The 26,371-nt window shown below is 41.3% G+C and overlaps 1 protein-coding gene across 5 annotated transcripts; it reads right to left on the bottom strand.

The window, feature by feature from the left end:
- Positions 1 to 1,847: 1,847 nt before the first annotated feature.
- On the bottom strand, positions 1,848 to 25,266 carry FERMT1 (FERM domain containing kindlin 1). 5 transcript variants are annotated; one of them, XM_075035438.1, is made up of 16 exons: positions 25,196 to 25,266; positions 21,879 to 22,024; positions 21,200 to 21,372; positions 18,156 to 18,389; positions 16,461 to 16,607; positions 15,655 to 15,868; positions 14,491 to 14,593; positions 12,779 to 12,886; positions 11,741 to 11,872; positions 11,551 to 11,600; positions 9,232 to 9,356; positions 7,797 to 7,903; positions 6,837 to 7,058; positions 6,039 to 6,163; positions 3,958 to 4,099; positions 1,849 to 2,679 (listed from the first exon to the last, which is right to left on the bottom strand). In XM_075035438.1, exons 3-16 carry the CDS (start codon positions 21,348 to 21,350, stop codon positions 2,506 to 2,508), a joined length of 2,034 nt encoding a protein of 677 aa, XP_074891539.1. In that variant the 5' UTR covers positions 21,351 to 21,372; positions 21,879 to 22,024; positions 25,196 to 25,266; the 3' UTR covers positions 1,849 to 2,505. The 5 variants fall into 5 exon arrangements, with proteins under 5 accessions (XP_074891541.1, XP_074891542.1, XP_074891539.1 ...); XM_075035440.1 differs by lacking the exon at positions 18,156 to 18,389 and having other exon boundaries at positions 1,848 to 2,679; XM_075035439.1 differs by lacking the exon at positions 21,879 to 22,024 and having other exon boundaries at positions 25,196 to 25,260.
- Between the last annotated feature and the right edge of the window lie 1,105 nt (positions 25,267 to 26,371).

Genomic DNA, 26,371 nt, shown 5'->3' on the forward strand with positions numbered 1-26,371 from the left:
TGGTACAAACAAGTGAAAGCCAAGTCTAATCAGGCTATCGAATGAGTAAGGGAGGGTGTGGCACCTCATGCGCATTAAGGGGAACGTCTGGAATCTGGCTGGGACATGCTGGGTGACGCCGGGTGGGATGAAAGATGACTCCAGATGCTGTGGCTGGCCCTTAGCTGGGCTGGTGCAGGTGCCAGGCAGAGCAGGCTGGTGCAGGCCTCCCCTTAGGAGCTGCCGGCCCTATCCAGCCTGGAATTATGGAGGTGCAGGAGTGCCCTGGGTCGTGCCTTCCCGTTCCAACCTCTCCAGGGACTGCTTGTAGGAAGTGGAGCTACAGTCACATGCAGCGCTGAAAGCAGCTGGATAAAACCAGATTTCTTTCGTAAGTGTTCCCTACCTACCGTGGAAAAGCCTTGCAAGGTGAGTAGAGCAAGGAGAAAAGACAGCTAATGATCTAAAAAAATGTGGAGAGAGGACAGCAGCAAGGGATCATTCCCTTAAAGCTAAAATGACAAAGGGTGGGGCTTACAGCCAGCCAGGATGAGCTGGCAGAGCTCTTCCTTGCAGAGCAGCAGGAAGTCTTTACTTGAAAGACTGTGACACATGGAGTGAGATTGAGGGAGGGGCAGGAAAGAAAATGGAAATATTTGATAGTTTCTCTGAAATCCCAGTCCAGACAACTTGGACTGCAAGTAGGCATGTTTGTTTAGCAGTAAAATGAGCCACACGCTCTGCTAATGAGAACTACATTCAAAGTTTCTGTATCTTTGCATTCCTGTGTTCAGATTATTTAGACAACAGATGGCAACTACAGGGCTTCCTTGCAACAGTTGTGTGACAAGCTCTGCTCCAAGAGTGGCAAGCATGGGGCTGGGCTTCCCGATGAACAATTTATGGGAGTCTTGTCATTGCCAAATGAGGGGCTCTAATGTAGGCATGGTCACGATCCTGAATGCAAAGTCTAGGTGGAGGCTGAGTCTGGAAGAAGGCTGTGTGTGGAAGATGTGCTGGCACTAAGATATGCATCCAGCTCTCCCATGGCACCCTTGGGCAGGTTTTAAATATTGCAAGTGTTTGGACTTGGACTATCTGTTATAGGCGTTTCTCAGACTGAAGAAAAACTGGATGGTCCCTCAGACCCTGTGTAAAAAGTGCCGAGGAGAGGGAAATACAGAGGACTGGGAAGCAGGCTGTATTGGCTCTTTCTTTTGCAAAATGTAAAGCTATAGTCTGTTTAAACTGGCACAAATTGGGAGTGATTCCACTGCAGCCTACTGACAGGCACTGGAGAAAAGCAGAGGACATGACAGAAAAATCAGGGCTATCCAGTCCCAGTGACATTTATGAATTAGGCAGTAATTTCTGCAACATTTCTTGGTGATATGACAACACCTGTCCATTGTATTTCTTCAGATATGTGAAACCAGTTTTGGTTTGTCCAGCAGTTTCAGGAATCCTCCTAACTTCATTCTCTCCTTGCTTTACCAATCACTACACATTACAGGGTAGAACCAAATTTCTTTCAACTTGGCGGATATGTGTGGCTCCCTCCAGCAGGCAGAGCTGGTCTGTTCCTCAGGCACAGTGTCACCAAGTAATCTGTTTGTATTCTGCATTACATACATGAGTAAGATAATTTCTACAGGCATTTCAGCTCCTCATTCATGAACAAGTTTAGTTTAGTTTCGTTAGATGTCACAGTGAAACAGAGTAACAGACAGGAAATATAAAGGCCTACACTCAGAGGCCTTTTTAACAAGCAAATAATTTAAAATAGTACCTAAAGCATTTTTTTCAACCTGGTAATTAACAAATTTCCTCAAAAGATCAATGTTTTGAATCCAGTTTTGCCAAGATTAATGCTTTGGTTTAGGTGTCTGGTAGCTTCTCTGGCTTTAAGGGAACTGCTTAAGTGGATGAAGGTAGACACAGGTGCTCCATTTTTGAACAGTTGTGTAATCACTACTTGGGTTGTGATAGCTCAGTCTGTAGGACTTTGAAACACTGATGGAACGTTTTCTGTTCGCAGTGCAAGTGTTAGACAAGTAATGTAGCTTTGAAATACATATTTATTCAGCTTTAGTTCTGCTAAATGCTGGCCTTTCTAACAATGGCCAGTTCAACAGTGGGAGTTGCACAGCTGTAACAGATAAAAAATTTTCTGTACAGTATCCTCAAGTTACTTGTTCTGGATGCTTAAACAGATTGTTGTAATTAAAAATACTAGATTCAGAAATACCCAGTGGCTAGACACTGTTTATTAAAAAACTTCTGGCTGTACAAAAGGAAAATAAAGACCATTTAATTTTCCTAACATTGATGATGGAGTTGCCATACTGCATCCAGTGACCTTGGCTTCAATATTTCACAAAAACTGTAAATAGCCCAGTAATATTACAAGATGGATTGACATGTACAACATTTGTTAGTCAGCAATTATCAGAGAGATTTTTGTTTAATCTCTGGTCTTCTTAGCTGTGGGGAGAAGCAGGCAGAGGGAAGAGAGTTTACTTCACCTCATTCCTGACCTCCAGTTAATTTATGGAACAGATCTTCGTCCAGTGTTTCATTCTGGTCCTTGGAGCGGGTGGACAAGAAGATGTAGCCCCCAATATACTCATGGATGATTTTGCAGTCTGCGCTCAGACACGTGAAAGCGATAGATACATTCTGATCAAACTCGATTGCAACCTGAAGAAAACACATACGGCAAAATCAGAAACAGAGATAGGCTGCATCTGGGGAAAAAGAGCAAGCGGGAGAGCACAGCTGGACCACAAATGCTGTGATAAAGCAGTACCTGTCTCTGCTGAGCAAGAGCTGTAAAGATTTCTGGATCTGCAGGATGTTGAGTGTTTGGCTGCCTGTTTCTTAATTTTCTACTACGGCAGGGCCCTCTTGTGGTCAAAATCTTGTTGCTTGTTTAGACAGGCAACAAAAACATGCTTTTAACTAGTTTTTCTAATGGTGTATAAAGTGAACACTGAGAAGAGCAGGAATGTCACTCCCGACTCTTTGTACACTTAACCAATAATGTTTAATACTCTTCATTGTTACGTGCTAACCTTAAATCTGCTTTTGGGGGCCAGGTTTTTATTTCCAGCTACTGTCAGTTCTGAAAGCCAGCAAACCGGGGTTAATTGCTAACTGTGGATTCTGCCTTTTTTGGGAGGGATTTAAAGCAAGCCCAACAGCTTGCCCCAGCATTACAGGCTCTGGCACAGGAAGTACTGCAGGAGAGTATTAGGGATTGTATCTGATCTCTCCTGGCTCCTGCAGGTGGATGTGGAAAACTGTATAAGCAGAAGCAGTTTCCAGGCTGCTTGAATTTACATCAGGTCACGCTAATTCCACCCCAGAAATCTACAATTTACAGAGCTGACTTCAAGCTTTCAAACCCAAACTCTCCAGTGGACTGCTGGGCAACAGCTGGCTGCCCCGAGCAGCCTTCATCAGGGTCAGGAGCATCCTGGTATAAATCACACAACAGAGCTTCTTTCTCAGGACCGCATACTGACACAGAGGAGCTTGCACCCTGGCCTTGCAATCTCAGTTTGGGATTTGAAAGACAAACTGGGTTCCTGTATCCTCAGTCTCTAATAGACACTGAATCACCACAATTTGGAGGATGGTGCATGAGCTACACTATACATAGAGTTAAAATGAGATTTTTACTGTGGCAGAGCAGTAAACATAATGGGTTGGAATTTACCTTTGAGTATTTCACCCCATCAAAATCAAGGGCAACTTATAAAGAATAAGCTTGGTAGGAACCTTTTAAACTGGAGATATTTTCCTTTCTGAATTTTGACTACAGACTCCATTAAGAAAAATTTTAGACAGCTTATTTAATAACATGTCACAACACATTCAAAATCTTTTTGCTCTGAGGCTTGAAAAGTTTTTCTGAAAGCATCCTCCAGTGTCTGAAATGTAATGACTGAATGCAGAGAGCAGTTCCAGTTTTACCTGGCGTATTTCCCAGTTCACATTCCACTGCTTCATGTTGGAGAACCTCCATGTTGTGATAGGATCTCCTGTGGCTATATCTATTCGTATCAGCCTGTTATAGGACACCCCAAGCACATCATCCTTTTTGCTTCCTTTAAACCTGAAAAAAAACCCAAACCTTTGAGCAGATCTGGTTTGCAATAATTTCTAGAGAAATGTTTCACCTGCCCTCCCCTGAAAGTGCAGAAAATGTGGGAGAAGTCACAACAGCCTGGGATTGAGGAGAGCTTGGACCCTTCTTTAGAACTAATATTTGTTATAAAGCAAAAATGTAGGCTGGTGAACCATGGTATAAGATGTAAAAGAATCAGGCAGGTAGATCTGGCTGAAATCTTTCCAATTCATTGTCTTCTGCTAAAAATTACTGTTCTGCTAAAATGCATGAATTTGATTATATTTTTACTGGAAAAGTGTCAACAATAATTTTCCTTGCTTCATTTCAGTGATGTTGAAACATGTTCTTTTAGTTATATTCACCTAAATTATATAAGCATATCAAAATATATTTAATATTTTATATTATGTATTGCTATTAACTTACTGAAACAACTGTTAGTGATATATGCATGTTTCTGAATATAAATCACATTACCAAAATATTCAGCCATTTTAACGTTTCAACTTTCTTCTGATTAGAGATGAAAAATAAATATAAAAGCATCAGAACTTTCAGGGGACAGAAATTTCTGAGTTGGAAATAGCTAGGAAAAGATTACTCTGGTAAAGAAACCACCTTCCTCTACCTTCATGCTGAAAGCTAAAAGAAATCTCATCTGTCTGCTGTTAATATTTCCAATATTTTTGATCCTGTTGCTGAACCTTCTCTCCTTAGATGCAGCTGGCCCTTCGGGAAAGAATGTGACCTGGACCAAATTTGTGCCTTACTTAATGCCCCGACTGAGATACTGCTCATCAGTTTGTAGAAAATCACCACAAGGTGTTTTGCTCATGCTACAAAATGCAGTTTAGGTGTCGGCTTTGTTTGTTTAACAGAATTAGTGCTGACGGATAGGGCAAAACATCTATATTTTTGTTAGTAAATTAGTGACAGGGAACATTCCTGGGCACTGAACTTGTATTCTGTTCAATTGCTAGAAGAGTCCCAGGCAGAATTCTGGCAGCAACCAAGCAGTGCTCTCTCAGATGACTCCCAGGTACAGCTCAGGAGCTGGAACATCCAAGGACCAACATGATCTGGTAGTTCACATGAGGCTACTGGGTTTTGGAAAGTCAGAGAGTTTAATAGTACAGATGTGGGCTGTTCTACGCCAGCTGGAGTCTGTGCCCGAGAATGGTTCCCAGCTGGTTCAATTTATACCACAGATGATTCCTAAGTAGCCCTGGAAGAGGTGTTAAGCACAAATTAAGGAAGGTGCCTCCAAGTATGGTTGTGTCAGTACTTCTCAGTTTTTTGGTGTTTTGTCAAGAAGAAAGAATGCACGTCAGAACCCTGCCATATTCAAGGTAAGTGTCCAGGGAAACTGCTGTGAACACAACAGGACCTTTCTTGTGCTTACTGCTCTTCCAGATTCACCTAAAAAAGGGATCGTGTTTGCTGTTTCTTAATGAAATGCTGAAGAAATTATGCTCAGCAAAAAGCTTTTTATCACAAAGTCTGATCCAATTTATCATAAAATCTGATCCAAAAAATCTGATTGTGAAATCTGATCAATCCAGCGAGCAAGAGTTGGAATGAACAAATATACTGCAAACCTGAGAACACCAACAAGACATGGATTTTTTACATTTTAGTGAGTGTATGTCAATAAGGGTTTAATCCCAGTGATATGTTACTTCAGGCAAAACCCAACAGGTCTGTATGAAGGCAGACATAATGGAGAGTCTCACTCCAGAAGTGGAGCTACTGAGTGCTACTGCTATAGAAAAAAACAGCAGTATGGAATTTACTCAAATTAAAAAAGGTCTGTGGGGGAAAAAAATAGAGAGTGTTTCCATAACAGGGAGTCAAAGAACTTCCTGCAACTCACTGAGCGTGAACTTGTTATGGCAGCTTGACATTGCTGTAACAGTGTGATTACCTTACAATGTAGTAGGATAAGCCAAACTCGGGGAGGGACTGCCATGCTTGAATAAAACGCAGCTTGGCCTCCACTAGGGTCATCTGGGATACGTTTTGGTGGGCTTCCAGAATACGAGCAGCCAACTGAGAAACACAAGAAGAGAAAAACGTTTCAGTTGACTGGAGAACAAAAATACCCTTGCTTTCACTAAATCAAACATCATTAGCTCTGATGCCACATTCAGACACTTAGTCGTCACTGTTCATGCAGATGTACTGCAGAGAGCACTTGGGGACAGATCCTGAGCTACAAGGGCAGAAGAGTACTGCAAGGTCTCAGGTCCAGGTTTGTGCTGCACTGGGTCGAGCTCCAGTATACTGCTCTGGAGACTGTGTCCTGAGGATGGGTGGGCTGAACTCTTTTGCAGCAGAAGCAGTGGACAAGGAATTAGGTGGAGAGGAAGGAGAGGCACCCAGGCCAAAAGGACAGGAAGACACTGTTGTTTAAGATGCAGACAGTAACTTCCTGTCCTTAAAAACCTTCCTTTATTACTCTGAAGAGACTTTCAGGGACAGTGTTATCAGGAGGAGAACATGATGAGTGACTTAGGAGGCGGTGTGGATGTAGGAGGAGTACTTGGAAGAAGTGCCGAGAGACCTGCCTCTGTGTTCAGTTTAAAGAAAAGGCCTCTTGCAAAGGGACAAACGAGTACTGCAAGATGATTCTACTGTATGGTTTCCAAATGCTGCTTCAATCCAGCCTCACCCCTAAGCAATCATTGGAACCACCCATACCCAACCATCAAGCTCAGGATACCTGCTTAGACTTGTATTTTTTGGTATAACGTAGTGAGATGAAGCATTCTGGTTTCATATCTATGCTTTCTGGATCAGAGACAGCCTGGGGAGACATGGTCCAGTTCTTCATCTTTAGAAATGAAAGGATCTTGTGGACCTCAGGATGATAAGAGCTATCAGCCATTGTTTTGCCTTTTGAGGCTAAAACGCAAGCAGCCATCCACCGAGCATATTGATTCTCCTGCAACAAAGACAATTGTTTGATGTTTTTGGACAAACAATTTATGAAGATTGTTACTGCTCATGCACCTTTCACTGCACGATAAAACCACTCTGGAGTTATTCCGCTTAATTTGCGTGGATGTGTAATCACTATAGTACTATTGTTCTTCCCTGATTGGGCTAGTTCCACCTACAGGACTGCCTTTGCAGAATAGTTAGGTTTTAAATTTTCAAAGAAATCCAGTACTTTGGAATAGAGTCTTTTGGAAATTTTATTGCATGACTATTTTCCACCTAAAGAACATTTTTACACAATTTGGATTGATACTTTTCAATACAAATGAAATAAACTGAAATTGAAAACTCATGTGAGATCCTTATCACGCTACCCTCATCTGAATGGCGAGAGTTCTAATTAAGAAAAAAGAAGAGAACAAAGCCCAAACCTTAGTCCTCTGAAACCACTGGAACAAAATACTGTAACCTGTTTTTACTTTTTTGATTGTTTGTTCTTTTTTTCTTTCCAGCAGCTTTACTTGGAAACTGATGATAAACACAGAATTATTGTCCTTTTATCCCCTCAACCATTAAGTATTTGTTAGAACACCACATCATTCTTAAATTTTACTAAACGTAGATAATAAAGTCTCTGCAGCATCCTTATTTTTCTATACAAATTCTAGAACAGGGCAATGGGTCTTCTAGACAGTCTGCCAATCAGTCTGGAATACAAACTTTCCCTTGTCTGATTACTCACATTATCACATCTTAAATATACTTCATTCATGCCATCAGCAACAGGAATTAGTAATTTGATTCCAAACTTCTTCGCTGCAACATTTACATCTGGTACAACTTCACATCCTAGATCACAGAGAATCAGAAATAAATGAATTTATTTAATTACTACATCACTAACTTTAAGTGCTGATTAATACTAAAGAACAGTACTTAATGGTTGTTTTTCTTTGAGATCAAGGCCCAAGACTTTTGAAGCTGAGGCCTAATGAGAGGTTTCTGTTCTGGTTCACTGCCTGGTTGGCTTGCCAGGGTGATGAATGCTCTGAGCTGAAAGAGCATATTAGTCAATGTGGAAGAAAAAGGATGCAAGTGCTCTCAAAACCTCAGCCTGATCTTAGGAAACGCTTAACACTTAAAATAGAGAGGAACTGATAAGATAGGCACTTTTGGAAATTTTACCCTAAGTGACTTGAAAGCCTGGACTCTATTTGCAGAAGAAACTTAGTACTGCCAGTGGGATGTAGGTGACATCTACAACGGAGCTGGCCAGTTCAGGGATCCCAGAGAACTCTGGGACCTGGTATTTCATGTTGATGGTGGTGTTACAGGCCTTCTGGATTCAGCTGGAGTCGAGGATGCCTACAGTTCCCCTTTGTGTCAAGGGACACCAAGGCTGTGGGCTACTTAGTGAGGTTCCAGCCACCCTGGCTAGTTTTACCATGCATTTATCTGACCTACTGAGGATATGCAGATAGGTATGCAGAGCCATTTGTTCACAGGGGTCAATCTTCTTTCTATTTCAAAAGTTTCTTCTAGGATGAATCCTGGGCATCACTGTTTCCCTGACGCTGAACAAATGATGTCCCTGCAGGAGTAGATGTAGATGGAGGCTATATATGGTGCTGGTGTTTGCTCTGTGTACACCCGGCGTTTCTACTCCAGAAGTACCTAAAGCTAGTTGTAGCTATGGAAATCCCCACACATGAAATGAGCAAGGCCCAAAGAAGGTCTTGGAGCTGTCCCTGCACAGCAGTATATACATGCAACCTATGGCATTCTTGCCCACTGCATCATCCATAATCCTTTACTACCAGTGTGCGTTTGCCAAGGACAGAGGTGAGTACTACTATTTAACATAGAGTAAAAATATTTGGAAATAAAAGTGTCACACAGATCACATTCTCTATCTGACTCATCTTTAAGTGAATTCAGCAGTACATGGCATTTTAAAGCCAGGTCCAGATAATCTTGGTTTGGGATAAGCTATTGAATCCTTTTTGTTTAGGCTTCTTCTGCAGATGCGGTCTGCCTGCTTAGGAGTCTCAATAACTGAAAAAGTTCCAAGAGTAAGTGCTACTATGCTTGCCTTCCTGAGTCTTGCAGGGATTTCTTGATTTATTCAGTTCATGAACGCAATAGAAAAAGGAAAGAAAGGAAAAGAAAATCCCTACCTTTTAGGTTTAGTTTCTCAATAGGTTCTCCTTGTGCAGATTCCTTGTTTTTAAAATAAGATACTGAAGTGTCTTTAAAGACAAACCAATATGGCTTGATAGCTTTGAGTGACAGCTTCCTTGGCCTAAAAGGAAAAAAAAATCACATTTGTTTATATGGAAATGTACAAATTGCTAAGTCACTCACAAATATTACTGTGGATCTCAAATTGCTTTGAGGTCATACACATGGCTTTAGTTGGGTTACTCATACTTGTGTCAATGAGGGGGGTGGCAAACACCTGCAACCAACATCGCACCCAAGTTTATAGACGTTCTGTAGCACTCCAAGAAAAGGTAATAGTTTAAGCCATCTTCTTCCACTAGGGCAGTGTTACTTCAGCTCCTCACACAGGTATTATAGATGGATAAAATCCTCATTTTAATTATCTTACTTAATTTCAATACTTTGCTAATGCAAACTGATTTCTTTCATAGAGTAAATTTAAAAATACCTGCTTTGGAATTGAGAATTAACTGATAGATACTAATAGTCAGACATAATCATTGTGCCTGCCCCATGTCTCTTCAGTAAGAGATAAAAATCATAATTAATTCTACTAAGAATACACTAACAAAGCCACGGGTGGCAGGGGGTGGAACAGGGACAGGGAAATGAAATCCCAGGTTCAGTATAATTCAGGAGGGGAAACCAGAGGTATTAGCACTACTTTAGTAGAGAAATACTTCACAACTAGCTACAAAGGTCAACAATGAAGTTAAAAAGAAGAAAAAAGAAAAAAAAATTCCACTGTCTGTTTAGTACTTCCCTTTAAACCTAAGATGATGGTACAAAGAGTCGACAGCTAGCTGGAAAACAGTAGTTTATTATACCCACTCTTGCCTTCTCCAGAGGCTTTCTAGAAATCCTAGTTTAGAATCCTTTCTAGAAAATGGTGATTTTTATGTTTAAATTAAAAAAAACACTTGGATTTTCAAAACTGGCAAATATTTTAAATTTTCCAATACAGTGACATTCTTCAAAAATAAGGGACTATAATTTTTTTAGACTACTAAAATTATTTTTCTATCAAAAAAAAAGTTGCTGAAAACTTTTTTGAAAGCTTTTTGTTGGTTTAAAAAAAATACTGTAATTCTCCACAATATTGTCACCCACCTGAAAGCAGTATTTACTACTGTGCTAATGTGGTGCCTACTGTGAATAAATGTGAATAAAAGTTCACTATATGAATAGAGTCAGCGGTATGACATGCAGAGCTTTGCATTTAGGTTTACGACATGCAGAGCTTTGCATTTAGGTTTACAATTAATCAAATAATTATAGTAACAAAATGTTGTTCCCTTAAAGAAATATTTTACACCTTACCTAGTTTCTACAATGTCTTTAGTAAGTGATTTATCATGGACATAGGAAATCTTTCATGATGAAAACTAACTGCTGAATGCTTTTAAAAGCAAACTGCTGTACTGCTGAGGAAAAATAAACACTCCATTGTTAGAGGCAAGTAACTGACAGAACTTAAAAGGCTTAAATTTCCTTTCATCTTAAGCCACCTTAGTAATTCGAATGTCAAATAAAATTCCTAAATTGGAAATTAATAATTAAAAATTCTTAACAGGTAACAACAGTTAAAAAATTTCAGGTGCAATTTTCAGTTCACTGACTACAAGTACAATTTGTTAACAGAATGAATCTGATAAATATTTGTGCAATAGAAATCTTTATCTTTCTAAAACACAAAGACTGTTTTGTGATAAAAGGCATTACAGACTTGAGGTCACTGCAGTCATTTCAATAACCCATAAATCAAAATATTATAGTGGGATCACAGAAACTCGTTTTGATATTAGAAAAAAACAGATTCCGTGTTTGGTTAGAAAGGGGTAACTTGTTTGTTTCTTTTGTTTAAAAAAATAAATAAATCCTCAGGGTTGCTTTCAGAAATTCCTCTCAGGGAGAGCTGAAAGTTTTTTCTAGTTTTTCATTGGAAAAAAACCTAAAGTGTGATTGAAAACAAAATTGTAGACTCTCTTGTTTAGAGTTGATGATTGATGAGCACTAGGAAATATGAAGAGCCTTGTCTTTTAATAAGTGTAATTATAGCTACCCCAGCACCCCAAGAGCTAGAAAGATTTGCTGAGAATCTTGCTCGGAAGCAGTAAGAGAAAGATTTGAAGAGGATGATATTAGGCTAGTTAGATCTATCTGGTATATTTGTTAATTTAGTACTGTAGGATCTAGAATGAAAAACTCAAGAGATCTCTTGTATGCTTAAGCTTTTTGGTTTGTATATTTTATTATTAGTTTTAATAACTCACCTAACTAGCCTGAGATTATCAGCAAGTTTCGGGATGTCTGTGATGTCCTCCTATCAGGAACAATTAGGAATAATTTTAGTACAATGCACTTTGTAATGAATCTCTGTAAAAAAATCAGGAACCAGGTAGGCTCATCAGAGTCAATGCATTTGACACAGTGAAAGCAATTCTGGGATCCGAAAGGACCTACCAAAATGTTACTTGCGTTTCCACCTTCCAGTGTCACTTCCAGATTAGAAAGAGCAGCTTCTACTTCATCTACTTCTGATTCACAGGTGAAATCTTGTGCCTCTGATGATAATGATAACTTGCTTACATGATACTAAAATAAAACATCAATATCAAGTAGTCAATATATCAATTAGCAACACACAATCACAGCATATGAAAATAGGCCATTTGGTCTTCTGGGTCTTGGACAGCTGCGTAAAGTTCTGCAGCATGGAACCATGGGGTTTTTCACAAGGAAGCAGGTATGTCCACTATGATCTCCACTGCAATTAACTGATAACAGTTTCCTATTTTGATTGCCAGTGTTTCTAGTCCTTCACTGTATAATCGTCCCTGTTTTGTAAGGCTGACTCAGTGCTAACATTGCATCCCCAGTACTGTCAGCTGTAAGTGCCATCCATATCAGGTGGAAACTTGGCAGCGATGTTCTGTGGTGTTCTGCAGTGTCTGGCTGTGAATTTTTTGGCAGCTCCATTTATATTTAAAAGGAAGGAATTTATTATTAAGAAACATTTGTGCCTTATTACCTACAGTCAGGGACTAAGCCACGCTAGGTCATGTTAAATTTCTATGTACTCCATAGCCTCCCTATCTTCACATTGTGCTATAGCTTTTTTTCAGTCTGTTGTGAACGTATGTATTTATGTATTAGACAAATTTTCAGGAAGACTATGCGACAGGATGGTTGTGAGTATGGAAAGCAAAACTTCATAGTAATCCCCTTCAGAATTAACTGGTATCAAAGTTACATCCTGGGTACAGTTTGCTTTAGATAATGTTAGTAAATGGTTCCATAATGGTATGTGTCAGTTTGAATAATGGTGAGCTGCTACTGAATTTAGTTGGTTTAGTTGAAGGATGCTGCTTATTGTTTCTCACTCAAATAGCAGACCCCCAATCCAAGCAGAGCTATTGGCCTGGGCTCTGTGCTAGTCTTGTTCTAGCTTGTGCTTGCCTCCTGAAGAAACAGGTTTTGCAACTTGGGTCAAGTACATGCCTGTAGTGCAGCAAAGATCAACATTTCTTCCTCTGTGCAGTCAATTTCTTCTATCAGGATGGCCCAACGGGCTTGTTCATATATTTGGTTTATTCGCACTGCATCATACTGTAGCAAAAAAGAACAACATAGGTCATTAATGACCATCAGGATGAAGATTCACGATGAGGTGCAGCTGATCTAACATTGATTAACATTGGGCTGAAGCCATAAAGGTTGTTTCATTCCTCCTGCCACCTCTGTCCTGCTGTATGTTCCCATCCTTCTCTTCTACTAGCTCATGTGATTGTGTGTAGGGTCACAGTGGCTTGCTGATCCAACCAAAAATTAATCAGGAGTCCTTGGCTGAAGCAGAAGGGAAGATTAAGACATCCCCTTTTGTAGTAGTGGGCCTTGGGCTGGTTTAACTGAAATGTGAAACCACACTGTGAGAGTGAAAATAATGTGACATGGCTGATATGAACGTGACATTCAACAGCTTGCTACTGCCAAAAGACAGAAACTCTTATTCCTTACTTCCCTTCTTCTGCTCTTGGCTTTTTCGGTTCTGGCTCTATCTTTGCACTGGCTTGACATTTGTCAGATCCTGCTGTGAACTGCTTTAATTCACTATCAATTTTTTGGATAGTGATTGTTCCTTATTATGTACTTGGTTATTAAGCTGAAGTGCCTCACAAAAATATTTGAGCCCCAGAGCTGGTGAAAGGTAGGTGATGGGAGGGTAAACCTTGGAGCATGACCTCTCCCAGTGCTGGTGAGCTATTAAGTTGCCTGAAGCTGTTTTGTGTTATTTCGTCCTATGGCTCCATGGCTGGCTGGGGCAGAGAAGGGAAATGTTTGGGCTGCTGAAGTTGAGACACATACTTGAATTTTAGTGGGGATGGCTTTTCACCCCAAACCTTGCAACCTGAACTAGAAAGTGCCCTTCTGTTTATCTGAGATGCCTGAAATGAGAGAGTTTTACAGAATTTACAGAAAATAACAACACGAAGGCCAAATCCTCTAAAATTCATGTTTCAACTCTTGTTGATTTACGCTGGTCAATGATCGTGCTTTAATTTCACTAAATGTATCACCCCAGCCATAAAAACACTGGCTTAACACAACCACCATGACTGACTTTCAGTGGAAATAAAGGCAAATGAGAGGCAACCTGAGAAAAACACTGAAGTGATTTTTGAAGACTAAGTCTTGTTTCAAATGGGACTTAAACACTGTTGCTGAACTTTCCAAAGGTATTTAATCACCCAGTCATATTGAAACAAATTTAAATGTCTAAGTGCTTCTGAGGGCTTCAGCCCAGAAAAGCTTAATACTCAGTGAAGGGCAGTGGAACATAAATGTAATTTTTAAGTCCATTTTCAAAAACAGGGCTTATACCTTTACAGCATTTAGGATACTGTTGGTTTAGTTTTCCCCTTAGTTTTTCTTGTTAAAAGAGAGGCAGAAAGCAAGCCAGCCCCTCTGGAAATCTGGATACTGTTTCTGGTGCTCGTCAGATCTCATCGTTATACTTAAGATCTTATTTCAGGTGAGGAATGGTGATTCAGTGTCCAGAGGGGAAAAGTGCAGCCTTAGCTGAGGGGAAGAAGTTGAATTTGATCTCTGAAGGGCCTGTAACAAATCCTAGCTAAAATCCGGTATCCTTGCGCTATAGCTTCTTGACATGAAAGCAGGCAAACAATGAATAGCAATAAAAACAAAGCTCTTACTTTTGGATTCAAATCAAAGAAAGTGTAATATTTAAAGCGTAAAAGAAGTTGATCGTCCTCCAGAATGCCTTGTTCCATAAGTGATCGAGATGAATCTAGCCAGCTGTGGAAGAAAAGAACCCACAGATTCATCTGTACAGGAAAAACTATCACACCTGCAGAGCTCTAATGTAATTGTAACACTAAAGTGGGAACAAATAGCTCTAATTTCTGCAAGTCTGGGGAAAATTCATGTAACTCAAGAAGCTGGAACGTTCGTATGGATTTCCTACTTTCATTGTATAAACACAATACCTGCAATCTTATATTTTTCTCCAGCACTATTGAAAACATCAGGAGTAGATGCCAGAAACTGAGCAGTAACTAGTTGTGGGGTGACCTATGCCAAGAAGATTCTTTCTTCTTGATCTCCAGAAATGGGAGGTTCATTTAAGCCAGGGCAAAAGTGTGCCTGTAATATTTAGAACTCCTGCTTTTCATTTCAGTATTTGCTGTTTTATAATTCTAGCTAGTTCTATTCTCCAGTGAAATCCAATGAAAATATTGAAGTCACTGTTAAACACTCCATAGATCTAAAAATGACAAGCCACACTTTAATGCTAGACAATCCTCTCAAACACTTGCACCACTAAACCCCCTAGTGCTCTGTATTATTCTATGGTGAACAATAAGCAACATTTGCTTGTGCATAACTCAGTAAGTCACCTATTTGTAATGCATTAGAGCTTCATTGAATTTATCCACATGTATATTTCTACTGTCAATTTAAAGCCTTTAGAGTTTGGTATCCAAACTGCCCTTTAGCTGTGCCCACAGTGCTAAACTGGATTTGCCTTTGTCTAACAACAGAATTTAGTCCAGAGCCTGCAAAATTGCATCATTCATACCTATAAAACAAAATTTTAAATTTGTTTAAATTTAAATTTGTTACAATTTAAATTTAAATTGTATTTAATTTAAATTAAATACAAGAAAGTTGTATAAGGAAAAAAGATTAAAAAGAGTAAGTATTTCTGAAACAAAACCTAGATCAAAGCATGTTTTTAAGTATGAATATAGCCATATATCAGGGGTTTGTTTTCAAATTCTGCTTTACGCTTAAAAAGCTGGATTAATGCTACCCTTGTTAAGCCAGCTCACAACGATCTCAGAGAGGCATCTTACCCTGCATTGAGTTTGGCTTTGTCAGCTAAAGTCCGAGGCTGGTACATCTCCGCTAGTGTTTCCGGAGAACAGTTGGGATGACTGAAGGCAAGGATGCTGCAGTTCTGCTCAGTCAAGGGACTGTCGCTGAACCAAGTAATTGTAGAAGAAGCTGGTGTCCCACTGATGGGATCATAAACAGGTGTCATGGTTTTACTATAGAAACCTGGACTTCCTGCAAGTTAGAAGAATAATGTGTTATTCCAGGGAAAACTGCCTTCAGACTTCGGTAGTCTACCACTTTCCATCATAAAAGACCAACCCTTTTCTTTCAAGACAATCTCCTATCTCTACTGTTGACAGCAGGCCTTGTCCTTTCACAGGTGAAGTGACCTCAGGGACAGAAGTGCTCTTTCTTGTTCTGTGAGATATCTCAGTTGTATTGGAGATGGTAAACACATACTCTCAAGCCTTTATTTCTTGTTTTCCTTGCAGGTTGCCAAACTTGTTGGAAATTTTAAGACTTGTCTCACATTTTCAAAGACCAGCAGCACATCCTGTGTGCAGGGCTGCAGCTGGTCACCTGTTTTCTGGTATGGCCTTTCTCATATCAATGGAAAGGAAAACATTTCAAAAGACAACAGAAAAATATTGATATATTGGAGATTTCAGTAACTTCTTGAAGCCACTAGTTTCAGGCCAACTGTGTCTCTCTGACTACCATCCTACATCAAACTGGTCTCCCTGGTTTTAATTATGTAAAAAAGAATTTCTTCTTCTTTTTGACTTTCAGTCAGGAGAAGAAAATCATATTGATTTGTCATTACCTGATAATCCAGAACTCACTGGAGAATTACACAGGTTTAAAATATCTTCTGTAACTGGTTCTTTGCTGTTCTTGTCTTTTTTCTTTTTCTTTTTGAGTATGTCTTCTGATTGCTTCAACAAAGAGAGTTCTTCTGACCGTCTAATATCTACAATGGCAATTTGGGAAGTGAAGCAAGATGAAACATTTGAAACTTAGCAGTTTATATCCAAAAAAAGCCCATGGTTGGTAATAGCATTTGGGGAAGCTCCATGTTGCAATCTGCATTTTATTTTTAGCAGGTTGAAAGCAGTAGTCGTGGAAAATCCAGTAATTCAGTAACAAGGCCAAAGTCTTTGGCCTGTAAGAGTGAGTTTTGACAGGATTTAAGCCTGCTTTTGTAGCAAGCCTAACTGTATTTTAGAACACCAGGGAAAAACTCTTTCTCCCTAATGGCTCTGCAATCACCTTTGAGCATAATAACCCCAATGAAATGTCTGACTTATGAATAAGCAGGAACAGAAATGAAACCACTGTATTGGAAGTTCATGCCTTTTATTATTCACTATATTTCACGTACAAAATTCTGTCTTGGCTATATACTATTTCATAATGCACTACTGATTCAGACATGTATTGTCAGTTGCAAACCTGGCACTTTGTTTCTGAAAAACACTTTTTTCCTGGGGTAAGCAAAGACATTTTTGACAGCATTCACTCATGAGGAAAGTTACAGGGTTCCTGTCCTGACTCAGTCTGGAAGAAAACTGTGGGTAGAAATACTTAATTCAGCCAAATGTCAGTTGAACAATTATGGCATCATTTTATCAGAGCTGTTAAGTATAATAAAGACATACTATACCTTTCACAATCCACTGCTAGAAGATGAAATTGAAAGCTGCATTGTGGTCAATATGAGGCGGTAAATTCCTTCTGAAGATTAATGTGTTACTGGGCTAAGCGTTGAAGATCTAAATTAAAATGAGGATTTTAATCCTCATTTTACCCTAAAACTAAGGGATTCTGAAGGCTGTTTGGAGACTCAACTTACTCCTGTTGATCACAGGCACACAGGTCTGGCATGCTCCAAAACCTCATCTCTACTTGGAGGTGCTCCATTATTGGAAAGAGTAGAGACTTGGGGACTCAGTGCTGCAACACATTCATGGGCTTGTGTGAGGTAGTTAGGTATGCCCTGGTCTGAAGAGGTTTGCGCACATAAAAGTTTTGAATATTTGAAACGTGCTCCTTCTGAAGTGAATACATATAACCGATAGGGCAAGTTGAATATCATTAATGCTAGTGAAAATAGGTGATAAATCAGTTGACACCAGTAAAATTGCCTATGATGAAGGCTGGTGTAGGAGATTGGTAAGCTCAAGCTCTTAGTCAATGGCGTAGAATAAGCAGGACTGAGTCCCGCTCAAGGAGGACAAGGATCCCTACAAAACCGTCAACAGGTCTTTGACTGTCCAGTACTCCTGCAGCTCATGGGACACATTTCTGATACTGTTTGCATCAGTTATCACAAAACTGAGAACGACTGACATGCACTGGATACTAAAACCCCAAAATATCTGTCTTTTGATCTTGGGTCAACTCCCATCAAATTTCTCCTTGAGCTAAACAGTTTTGTGAGTAAGGACTTCACATCAAAACAAAGTCACCTAATAAAATGCTCCAACTTAGTTGCCAGAGGGGATTTAGCTTTACTTACTGAGAATTTTACAGATGTCACTGACAGCTTTGAATACCATAGAAGAGAAGCTAACTTTCAGTCTCACAGTCTTCATGTTTGGCAAGCGAAGCCGCAGCATTTTGTGCTGAGTAGTAAAGAACAGCTTAGCATCTGCCTGCACCCCGCATTTATCGAGTGTCCAGTGGGTTTTCAGAAGCCAACATTTTTTTTGCTCCCACCAAAGAGCATAGTCTGACCAATCTTGTGATATTTCTAGGAAAATACAAAATGGTTATTAATAAACTATGAAGCAAATATACAAAAAACTTGGTTTGGAAACAGTGCTCTGCAAACAGGGGAATTTATTTACATTAAAGCAGCAACTACAGTTCCTGAGACCTAGAGCCCATTTGCTGAATACTTGTGGCAGTCACTGGGAACTAACTTTGTTTTCTCTGAAGAGTTAACCTGGGTGCTGACTGTGGCACTATCTTAATCTTGCATATATCCATAGGGAAAGTGCTTCTCCTGAATCTGGTGCTATACATGGTCCAATGCTGCTTGGATTGTGCTGGTAGATGGACTAGTAACAAGGGTAGCCACTTCACAACTTGACAGCGCAAGCTGAAGATCCTCCTGCAAAACCTTGTGTGCACCCGATGGGCACAAGTTCTTCCACAGTCTCCTGGGAAGCACCACTGAACGGCTCATCTCTATAGTGTTAAGAACCAGCAGTGAGTCCCTTGAAGCCTTGGTGACAACAGGGCTGTTCTCAGCTTTTCTCTGTGGCTGCAAACATGGATGTTCACCTGAGTGCAGCCCACTTAGAACAACTTTACAGTGGCAACATTCTTTAAATAATCAAGGAGAAGAATTATTATTTTGGGAGTAAGCCCTGTGACAATCAGGAAATAGTTAACAAGCTCTCTAACAAATATGATAACCTTCTCTACCACACAGGATGGAGAAACTTGTAAGAGAAGTAGAAACTTGTAAGGGAGGTAGAATGAGCATGATGCAATATGGTACAGTTAAATCTTTTATTAGGCTGTGCAGGAGGGCAGGCTGGTGTGACTGACCAGGGACTGACAAGGGTTGCCTACAGAAACTTCTCAGAGAAGACAAGCCTGCCAAGAGATGACTGTCTTGTTTCACTAATATGGACTTGCCTGTGTTTTGCTTAAGTAAAAAATGTTTGTGTATTTTGTACTTTGAAAACATACAGATAAAGTAAGGCTTGCTGAATCAAGAACAGATAGAAGACTTTGTTCATGACTTACATAAAGAGTTTTTGAGCTTTTCTCTGATTATGTTTGAGCAGTAAGCAATCCTGACTGAAAGGTGTCAAAACCTTGACTAAATCAGCATGAGAAGCACATGCATAAGGAAAGAGATAAAGCATTGCTGCTCTCAGTTTCATGGGGAATTCCAAGATTAGATGACTTCCCAGATGCCAATGATGTGTAGTAGCAGGTAAAGTTTCTGTGTGATCTTGGTCAAGTTGTTTCAGTCTTCTGCATCATTTCTTGTTCCTACTCATTAGCTCTGCCAGGTAGAGGCTATCCCTCACCATGTCTATAACATGGTAGAGGCCTATCCTATTTTGGAGTTTCTTGGTAAAAATTGTGTCTCAAGAGAGCTGCTGACACAAATTGCTTAGTTACAGATTTGCTTTAAATATTATTTAATATAGAAAGCTTTTCACACTAATTATAAAAATACTGTGAAAAATTAGCCTTCTGACCCAGTAAGGACTCCAGCTACCATTGGTTTGCTCGCTGAATTGTGTGTGTAAGTATACAGAGATGTTGGTAGAAATGTATCACAGGTTTACTGCCTGCTTCAATGCTAGAAAAGAGATTCCTTGATAAAACCACTATCTCCAAGTAGAGCTTTTCCATCACAAAGGGTGTTGGTGTAAAAATGTCCTTATGTTGAATGGGAGCCTTTTGGAAAGAATATCTTGTGCATCTCCCTTTTGTTTCCTTCAAAATCTATGTTTGAAAACAAAACCTTTCACTTGGCAGTAAGAACTCTGAAATTATTAAGCTGCCAATTTTAAATTTCTTGATGCTATTTTGCTGAAGGGTTTTATTATAGTTCAGTTTTTCTCTTCTTGTTTGTCTGAATTCAAGCTATGTAAAAAAGACTAAAGTTTCATGGAGGTTTTTTTGACATTTTTTTCTGTTGCCACAAATCTTGTATTTCTAGAGCAATGCATAGTAATACAAAGCTCATGGTGTTCCCGCTTGGCAAGTCTAATCTAGCAGACAAGTGCCTTTCTGTGTGACATTGGTGACTGAAGACTTCTAGATTTAAGAATTCCAGGAAGAAAACCAATTCTTGAAGAATGAGTTGCATATGAAAAGCCTGTGGCATTGATATAATAATCAAATACCATACTATCTTGTCTGTATCTATTACTCTGCAGCCTCAGAGTGCAGGTGATTATTTTGGGATGCAGCTCCATTTGATGGCTTTGAGTTAAAGAAACCTAGATTCTCTTATTGCCTGTAGCGCTGACTTACTGTGACTGTACACAGGACATTTAACCTTTCTTTTCCCATTTATGACTCGGCCAGTCTCTGCTCTTCACAGCTGTTCCCTACTGAACATATGCAATGGATAACATAGCTCAGATTTTGGCTAGAATGCCACTATAGCACAGGAGACAGTAACTTCTGAAGTGCCTTTGTAACAACTAATCCCATCTCTTTGACTGCTGCAGGTGGATAAATAGGGCATCAGCTACCTTTATTGCTCCACAAACTAGCCACCTGTAAGTCTATCTGGAAAGGGAGTTGAATAGTTAGTCTAGGCCAATTATACTTGTCTAACTGGAAGACAAAAACAAACCAAAGTTTTGTTTGCACTGTGGTAGTATATGGGTTTTAGGCACAGACAGGGAGGGGTTCTGGCCACATAAAAACCCTGCGTCTGCAGCACCTATGTGCTCGGTGTACCATTACAAAGAAGTAAGTGAGGCAGTGCCATTTCAAAATGGCAGGAGCCTCTTTTTGTAGAAGGAAAGCTGCATGTATTATTTTAATAACACTGTGTAAATTAAACAGGTCTTTACTCACTGATTTGTTCTACTAATTTCAGCATCACTCCTCCAATATGAAGGTCCCCTGTGACCCGCAGTAAAAATTCCTTTTGTACCTCTTCATGTTGATGATCAACTGTCACCAAGAGCTCCCAGGAGTGAGACCCATATTCACTTGAGGAAATCATTTTGGAAAGGTCTATGTAAGCTCTACAAAAACAAGACAAACAAACAATAAGGATTTTTTTCCCTCCACTCTCTGAAACAAATGCATTTCTCCATAGTCTCAAAGTACATCCATGCTGCCAAGACTTCACAGTAGCCTTGGCTGGAACTTCAGATATGTAATCTTGTTACCTCTGAACTAGACTCTGCTCTTGTGATTACTCTTGCAAGATAGGCATGTGGGATTTTTTTGGTTTTATTTGATCCCCATCGCCCGCCCCCCCCCCCCCCCCCCAACTCAAGTGTCTCCAGTTGGGTAGAGATAGTCCAGTTTTAACCAGGTTTTCCCCACTATACAGTGCTAATCTGTCAGTCTGGAAACTGTAAAGCCTGCAGTTGTGGGTGGGATCTGTTTTGGCAATCTGTCCAGTGAACAAAGGAATTTCATTGACTTGTACACTTACAGCTGTAATTTTTGCTGCAAATGAACGTTTACACTTGGAGTTCTGCCAGCTTGGTCCCATGGGACCAAAATCAGAGAGCAATTTTACCTATTTGAGTAGATGTAAGGTGAGACAAATAGCTTTAATGGCTCTCTGCCAACAACATCTAGGCACGTATCTGCAGTTTCTTGCACAGAGATGTAGGCATGTATCCTGTCTCAGCAGGGTGAATCGTCTGAGATCCCACCGGGCTCCTGCCAGGACAGATAAACAGTAATCATGCCAAGCCAAACCAGAGAAGGTGCTCAAAGTAGAAGCTTTGGTTATCATCACTAGAGTTCTGCTAATTACTGAAGAATGAGCTTGTAGGTATAAGGTGACTGATGCTGCAGGAAGGATTTGTGATATTTAACCAATGAGAGAAGATACCAGATTAGCACTCAGTGTCCTGTCAAACTGAACCCTAAGAAACCAGCCTGTGCAGTTGAAGTTTAGGCAATAAAGTGGATGACTTCCGTTTATTGCAGACTTTCAGCAGTACCTGAGAACCCAAGTCACAGACAGAGACTGTTAAAGGTGCTGTACACAGACTGCTTCTAACACAAAAAATAACTACGAGTTGTTTATGAAGAAGGCTAGAGGGGCTGTAACAACATTAACAGACTTGTAGTTCTTTTAAAAAGAAGTATTTAGTAATTTAAAACCTTTAGCCTAAAAGTTAGGTCAAAACCAGAAAAATCAAGGACAGTTGTCACAGGTGAGGAGTGAGAGAAGGAACGACCTTTTCTAGGACTGACTGCAGGACAAGATCAGACTAGCTTAGGTTACACTAATGTAAAATTAAGCTAAAGGTTAAATACAGCATGTCTAGAAACAGGGTGAAAATTTAAGTTCACCTATTTGCCCAATTTATAATAATAAACCTTTATGTTACTGATTAGATAATAAAAGAGGTTTTTAGTGCCAAAAGATACCACTCCCGGGCAGAGCCCAGTACAATGTTAATTCTGATGTTCCCTTCCAGAGGTGCAAGGAGGTTCTTATACCTGAACAGCCAGCCTGTTACAGCTTAATCTTCCCCAGATTTTCAGGTGTTATTCATGTTTCTTAATGTCTTATGGTTTAAGAATTTCAACAGGAAGACTTCTGATATTTTGTTAAATTATGTATCATGCAGTATTTGTATTATGGAGTACGACATAAATCAAAGTCATCTAACTGTTTCAGTGGAGTTCTTATAAAATCTGTAGACTTGGTTCCTTGAACTCCTTTGGGCCTAGGCCATGCCTGGTGTCAATCCTACCAATATAAAATTCGATATCAAAGGGATAATAGAAATATGGTGGTAATGACAAATTCTGCTAAAAAGGAAAAGTGATTCCAAAGGTAAAGGCAATGAAATTGTATCTGTTAAAGATTAGATTGATCCCCCCCCAAATGAATGACAGTATAAATGAAACAATCTGTCCAGCTCAAAATCATCCCTTTAGGGGAAAATCACCTTACCAAGGAGTTTTGCTAGAACAGTGCTGGGAGTCTGCCCTGAAATTTTAAAATCATGATGACTTATACACAGCCCTCACTCAGCAAACTGCAACTTCATAATCATATGACTCCAAGAGGCTCATTTACACTGAGGAACAAATGCTATTGTTAATTAGGTTCTTGGATGTGCCAGCCTACACCTTTTCATCAAACAGTTACTAAACCAACAAGGATTGATCCTTATCCAAGAAGTTTGTTTGTTTTGCCTTGGTAAATAAAGACATCTTGCTGGACACTGGAAAACAAATATGGCTCTCAGGCCTCTGGGGTAGAGCTGGGATTTTGAATTTGTGCTGCTGTGTGCCACATGGATTTATTAGCTTAGGTATGCATTAGACCAGGGGCTACCCGGTGGAGAGGAAGGGCTGTGCCTCTCCTGAAGGCACAGAGTCCAAGACACAGCTCCCGAGATGGTCTCCCAGGCAGATGAGGCTTTCAGCATGAGGGCAGTACAAGGTGTAGAGAACAGTTATCATTGCACTGTATTCATAGCAAAACAAAAATACTCACTTCAGAAGAGTCAAAATGCCACTAGTCACGCTCCTAAGCGTCAATAACAGCTTTAAAAATAAATAAATCTACAGCTGGCCTAAGCATGAGAACTATGTGATTTCATTTCAGGAGCATAGGTATGAAATCTGGCAGAGGAACTATATTTTTTCCTACGCTTAGTCCACTATAAGCTGGTATTGTTCCAGAAAAGAAGCAGTCTCATCTGCCTTCTTGTGCCAGTGGAAATATTTGGGAGCTGATCTGGATTTTTTTTTTTCCTTTTAAAATTTGGTTTAGCTTCCCAGTCTAATTCTGCATACAAATGCTTGTGCTGACACGGGTGAAAATGAGCAGCCCAAGGGGTGGGTGAAACTCTTTCTTCGTTCACGCTGGCTTGGAAAACCATGGCCTCAGCGCAGCTAATCCTGGCACTCCATCATTCCCTAAAGCTGCTCTCCTCCCCGCTTCCTCTTCAAACCAGGAGGTTTTAGTTTGATGATAAGAAAACACAAACACTAGTAAATCTATCGGAGCACGCCGCACAAACAAAGCCTAGTCTCGAAAAAGCGTCAAGCTAAGCAACAAGGGCAACTGACTATTGTGTTTACAACCCAAACCACCCCAAACTGCCAGGGCAGGCTGTGCACGCTCCATGTCTTAAGACCTTCAGGTCAAGACTGGATCTGCTCCGGGAACGCGCCCCAGTTCCTGGGCTCCAGGCGGGTTGCAGCTGTATGGCCTGGCACAGGGAGATCAAAAAGGCCAGAAACATGTCTTCAGGCTACTGCTGCCTCCAGTCGGTATTTCTGCTGAGCATTTTAGCCAACACAGCTATAAAAAAGCAGCGATTACTCTGCAGATTGAGCTCTCCCTACATTTTAGCCCTCGCAGCCCTGAACTTCCAACTTGGTGTGGAAAGACAGGAGGACGTTACTCGTACTAGAGCGGGAATAGATCCGCTGTAAGGGAAAGGGGGGCAGGGCAGAGGATGGTGTTTCTCTGACTGTTTCTAAGACAGGCAGCGCCCTGGCATCTTCCAGAGGGTAACTGCTGGGAGGCAGGGGGTAAACAGGCACCGCTCCGCGCTCCCTCCGAGTGCAGAGCCGGCCTTTGAGGAAGTGCCAGGCTGCCGCCGCTGGAGTGACCCCGGGGAGGAGGTTCCCCGCGGAGGGCCGGGAGCGGATCAAACCGCAGCGACTGCAAGCGCTGGAAAATAATAATAATAATAATAATAATAACCTGGTCGCCCGGCGTTCCTCCCCCGGCCCCTCCGCGGGTGCCCGCACGCCGGCCGCCCGGGGACACACGCACGCTCCCGCCCCGCCCCGCGCTTCCCCGCCGCCGGCGAACAGCCCTTCCCGCCCGCGATCGCTCGCTCGCTCACTCACGGTCTCCGATGGCAGCGCCGTCCCTCGCCTCCCTGCCCGGCTCCCGCTCCCTTCGCCTCCACCTGGCGTCTGAGAGGCGGGGAGGGGAGGAGCGGCGCCCGGCCCGGCCCCACCGCCGGCACCCCCGAGGTAGGCGGCCCTTCCCTTCCCTTCCCTTCCCTTCCCTTCCCTTCCCTTCCCTTCCCTTCCCTTCGCCCCGCTCTGCTCTGCTCTGCTCTGCTCTGCTCTGCTCCGCTCGGCGGGCAGCGCCGTGCCGGCAGGTAGGGAGAAGCCGGCGGGGAGCGCTGTCCTCCCGTCCCCTCGTCGCCGGCAGCCGCCCGCCCGCCCGCCCGCGTCGTTCTCCGCGGTCTCTCCGCAGCAGGGCTGGCGAAGCTTGCTGACTCGCCAGAAGCGTTTGTCTGGCGGTAGCGGCCACGGCAGACCGGCGGCTGCTCGTGCGGCTGGAGCGGCCAGTGGAAAGCAGCGGCGTGAAAAAGCTCTTTCTGGGGGAGGTGGCTGAGGCACGGCTGAAGGCTGCCGGGGAAAGTTGGTAGCTACCCTCAAGAACAAAGAGTGGTAAAGCCGTATCTGACATACCTCCATATCTCCCTTTCAGGAAGTGAGAGCTGGTGTAAAGGTACCAGAAATACGATTTAAAAGTTAAATATTAACTTCAGGGTCAGTTTGAAACATCTACAAGTCTCAAGTCTACTTTAAGACCGATTGGTGTTAGAACATGCAGCTAGGTAGGTAGAAGCCACTCTGTAGTGACCAGGGCTAAAAGGTTTTCTCCTTCTGTCCTGAAAGCCTTCCTGTCAGGTGTTGGATGTTGGGTGTGAAACTGGTAGACGTGACTGAAATACCCACGCAAGCCACACTCAGGCGTGCTGTAGTAAGGAGGGCTTGTTAGGGGACTCCACCTCCTTTATGTTTAACTGCAACACTGTAACTCCGAGGCCACTGAGCCGCATTCGGTGTACAAAGGGTTGTTGCTTTTAGGCTGCAGTTATTGAGAGATGTGAGAGTAGTCAGAGAAAATAAGTTCAGTTGGGAGGGTGCAGCGCCAAAGAATAGAAAGGTGTATTTGTGATGGAGGGATGTGTCACAATGCGCAGAATAAAAGTGGGTTGAATTGGCTGGAACTGGGCAAGTGCTTCTCCAAGAGGCAGATTCCATAGAAAGCCTTTCTTGCCTTAA

Source organism: Buteo buteo, chromosome 9 (assembly GCF_964188355.1).
Source record: "Buteo buteo chromosome 9, bButBut1.hap1.1, whole genome shotgun sequence".
NCBI classification, from domain to species: Eukaryota; Metazoa; Chordata; class Aves; order Accipitriformes; family Accipitridae; genus Buteo; species Buteo buteo.

Excerpts from the sequence above, each read along its gene's own strand:
- FERMT1 (XM_075035438.1), bottom strand. The coding sequence starts at position 21,350 with ATGATTTCCTCAAGTGAATATGGGTCTCACTCCTGGGAGCTCTTGGTG. Across the intron at positions 6,164-6,836 it reads AAAAATACAAGTCTAAGCAG|TTGGCTGCTCGTATTCTGGA; the intron begins GTATCCTGAGCT and ends TGTGTTTCTCAG. Across the intron at positions 2,680-3,957 it reads TGAACTGGGAAATACGCCAG|GTTGCAATCGAGTTTGATCA; the intron begins GTAAAACTGGAA and ends TGTTTTCTTCAG.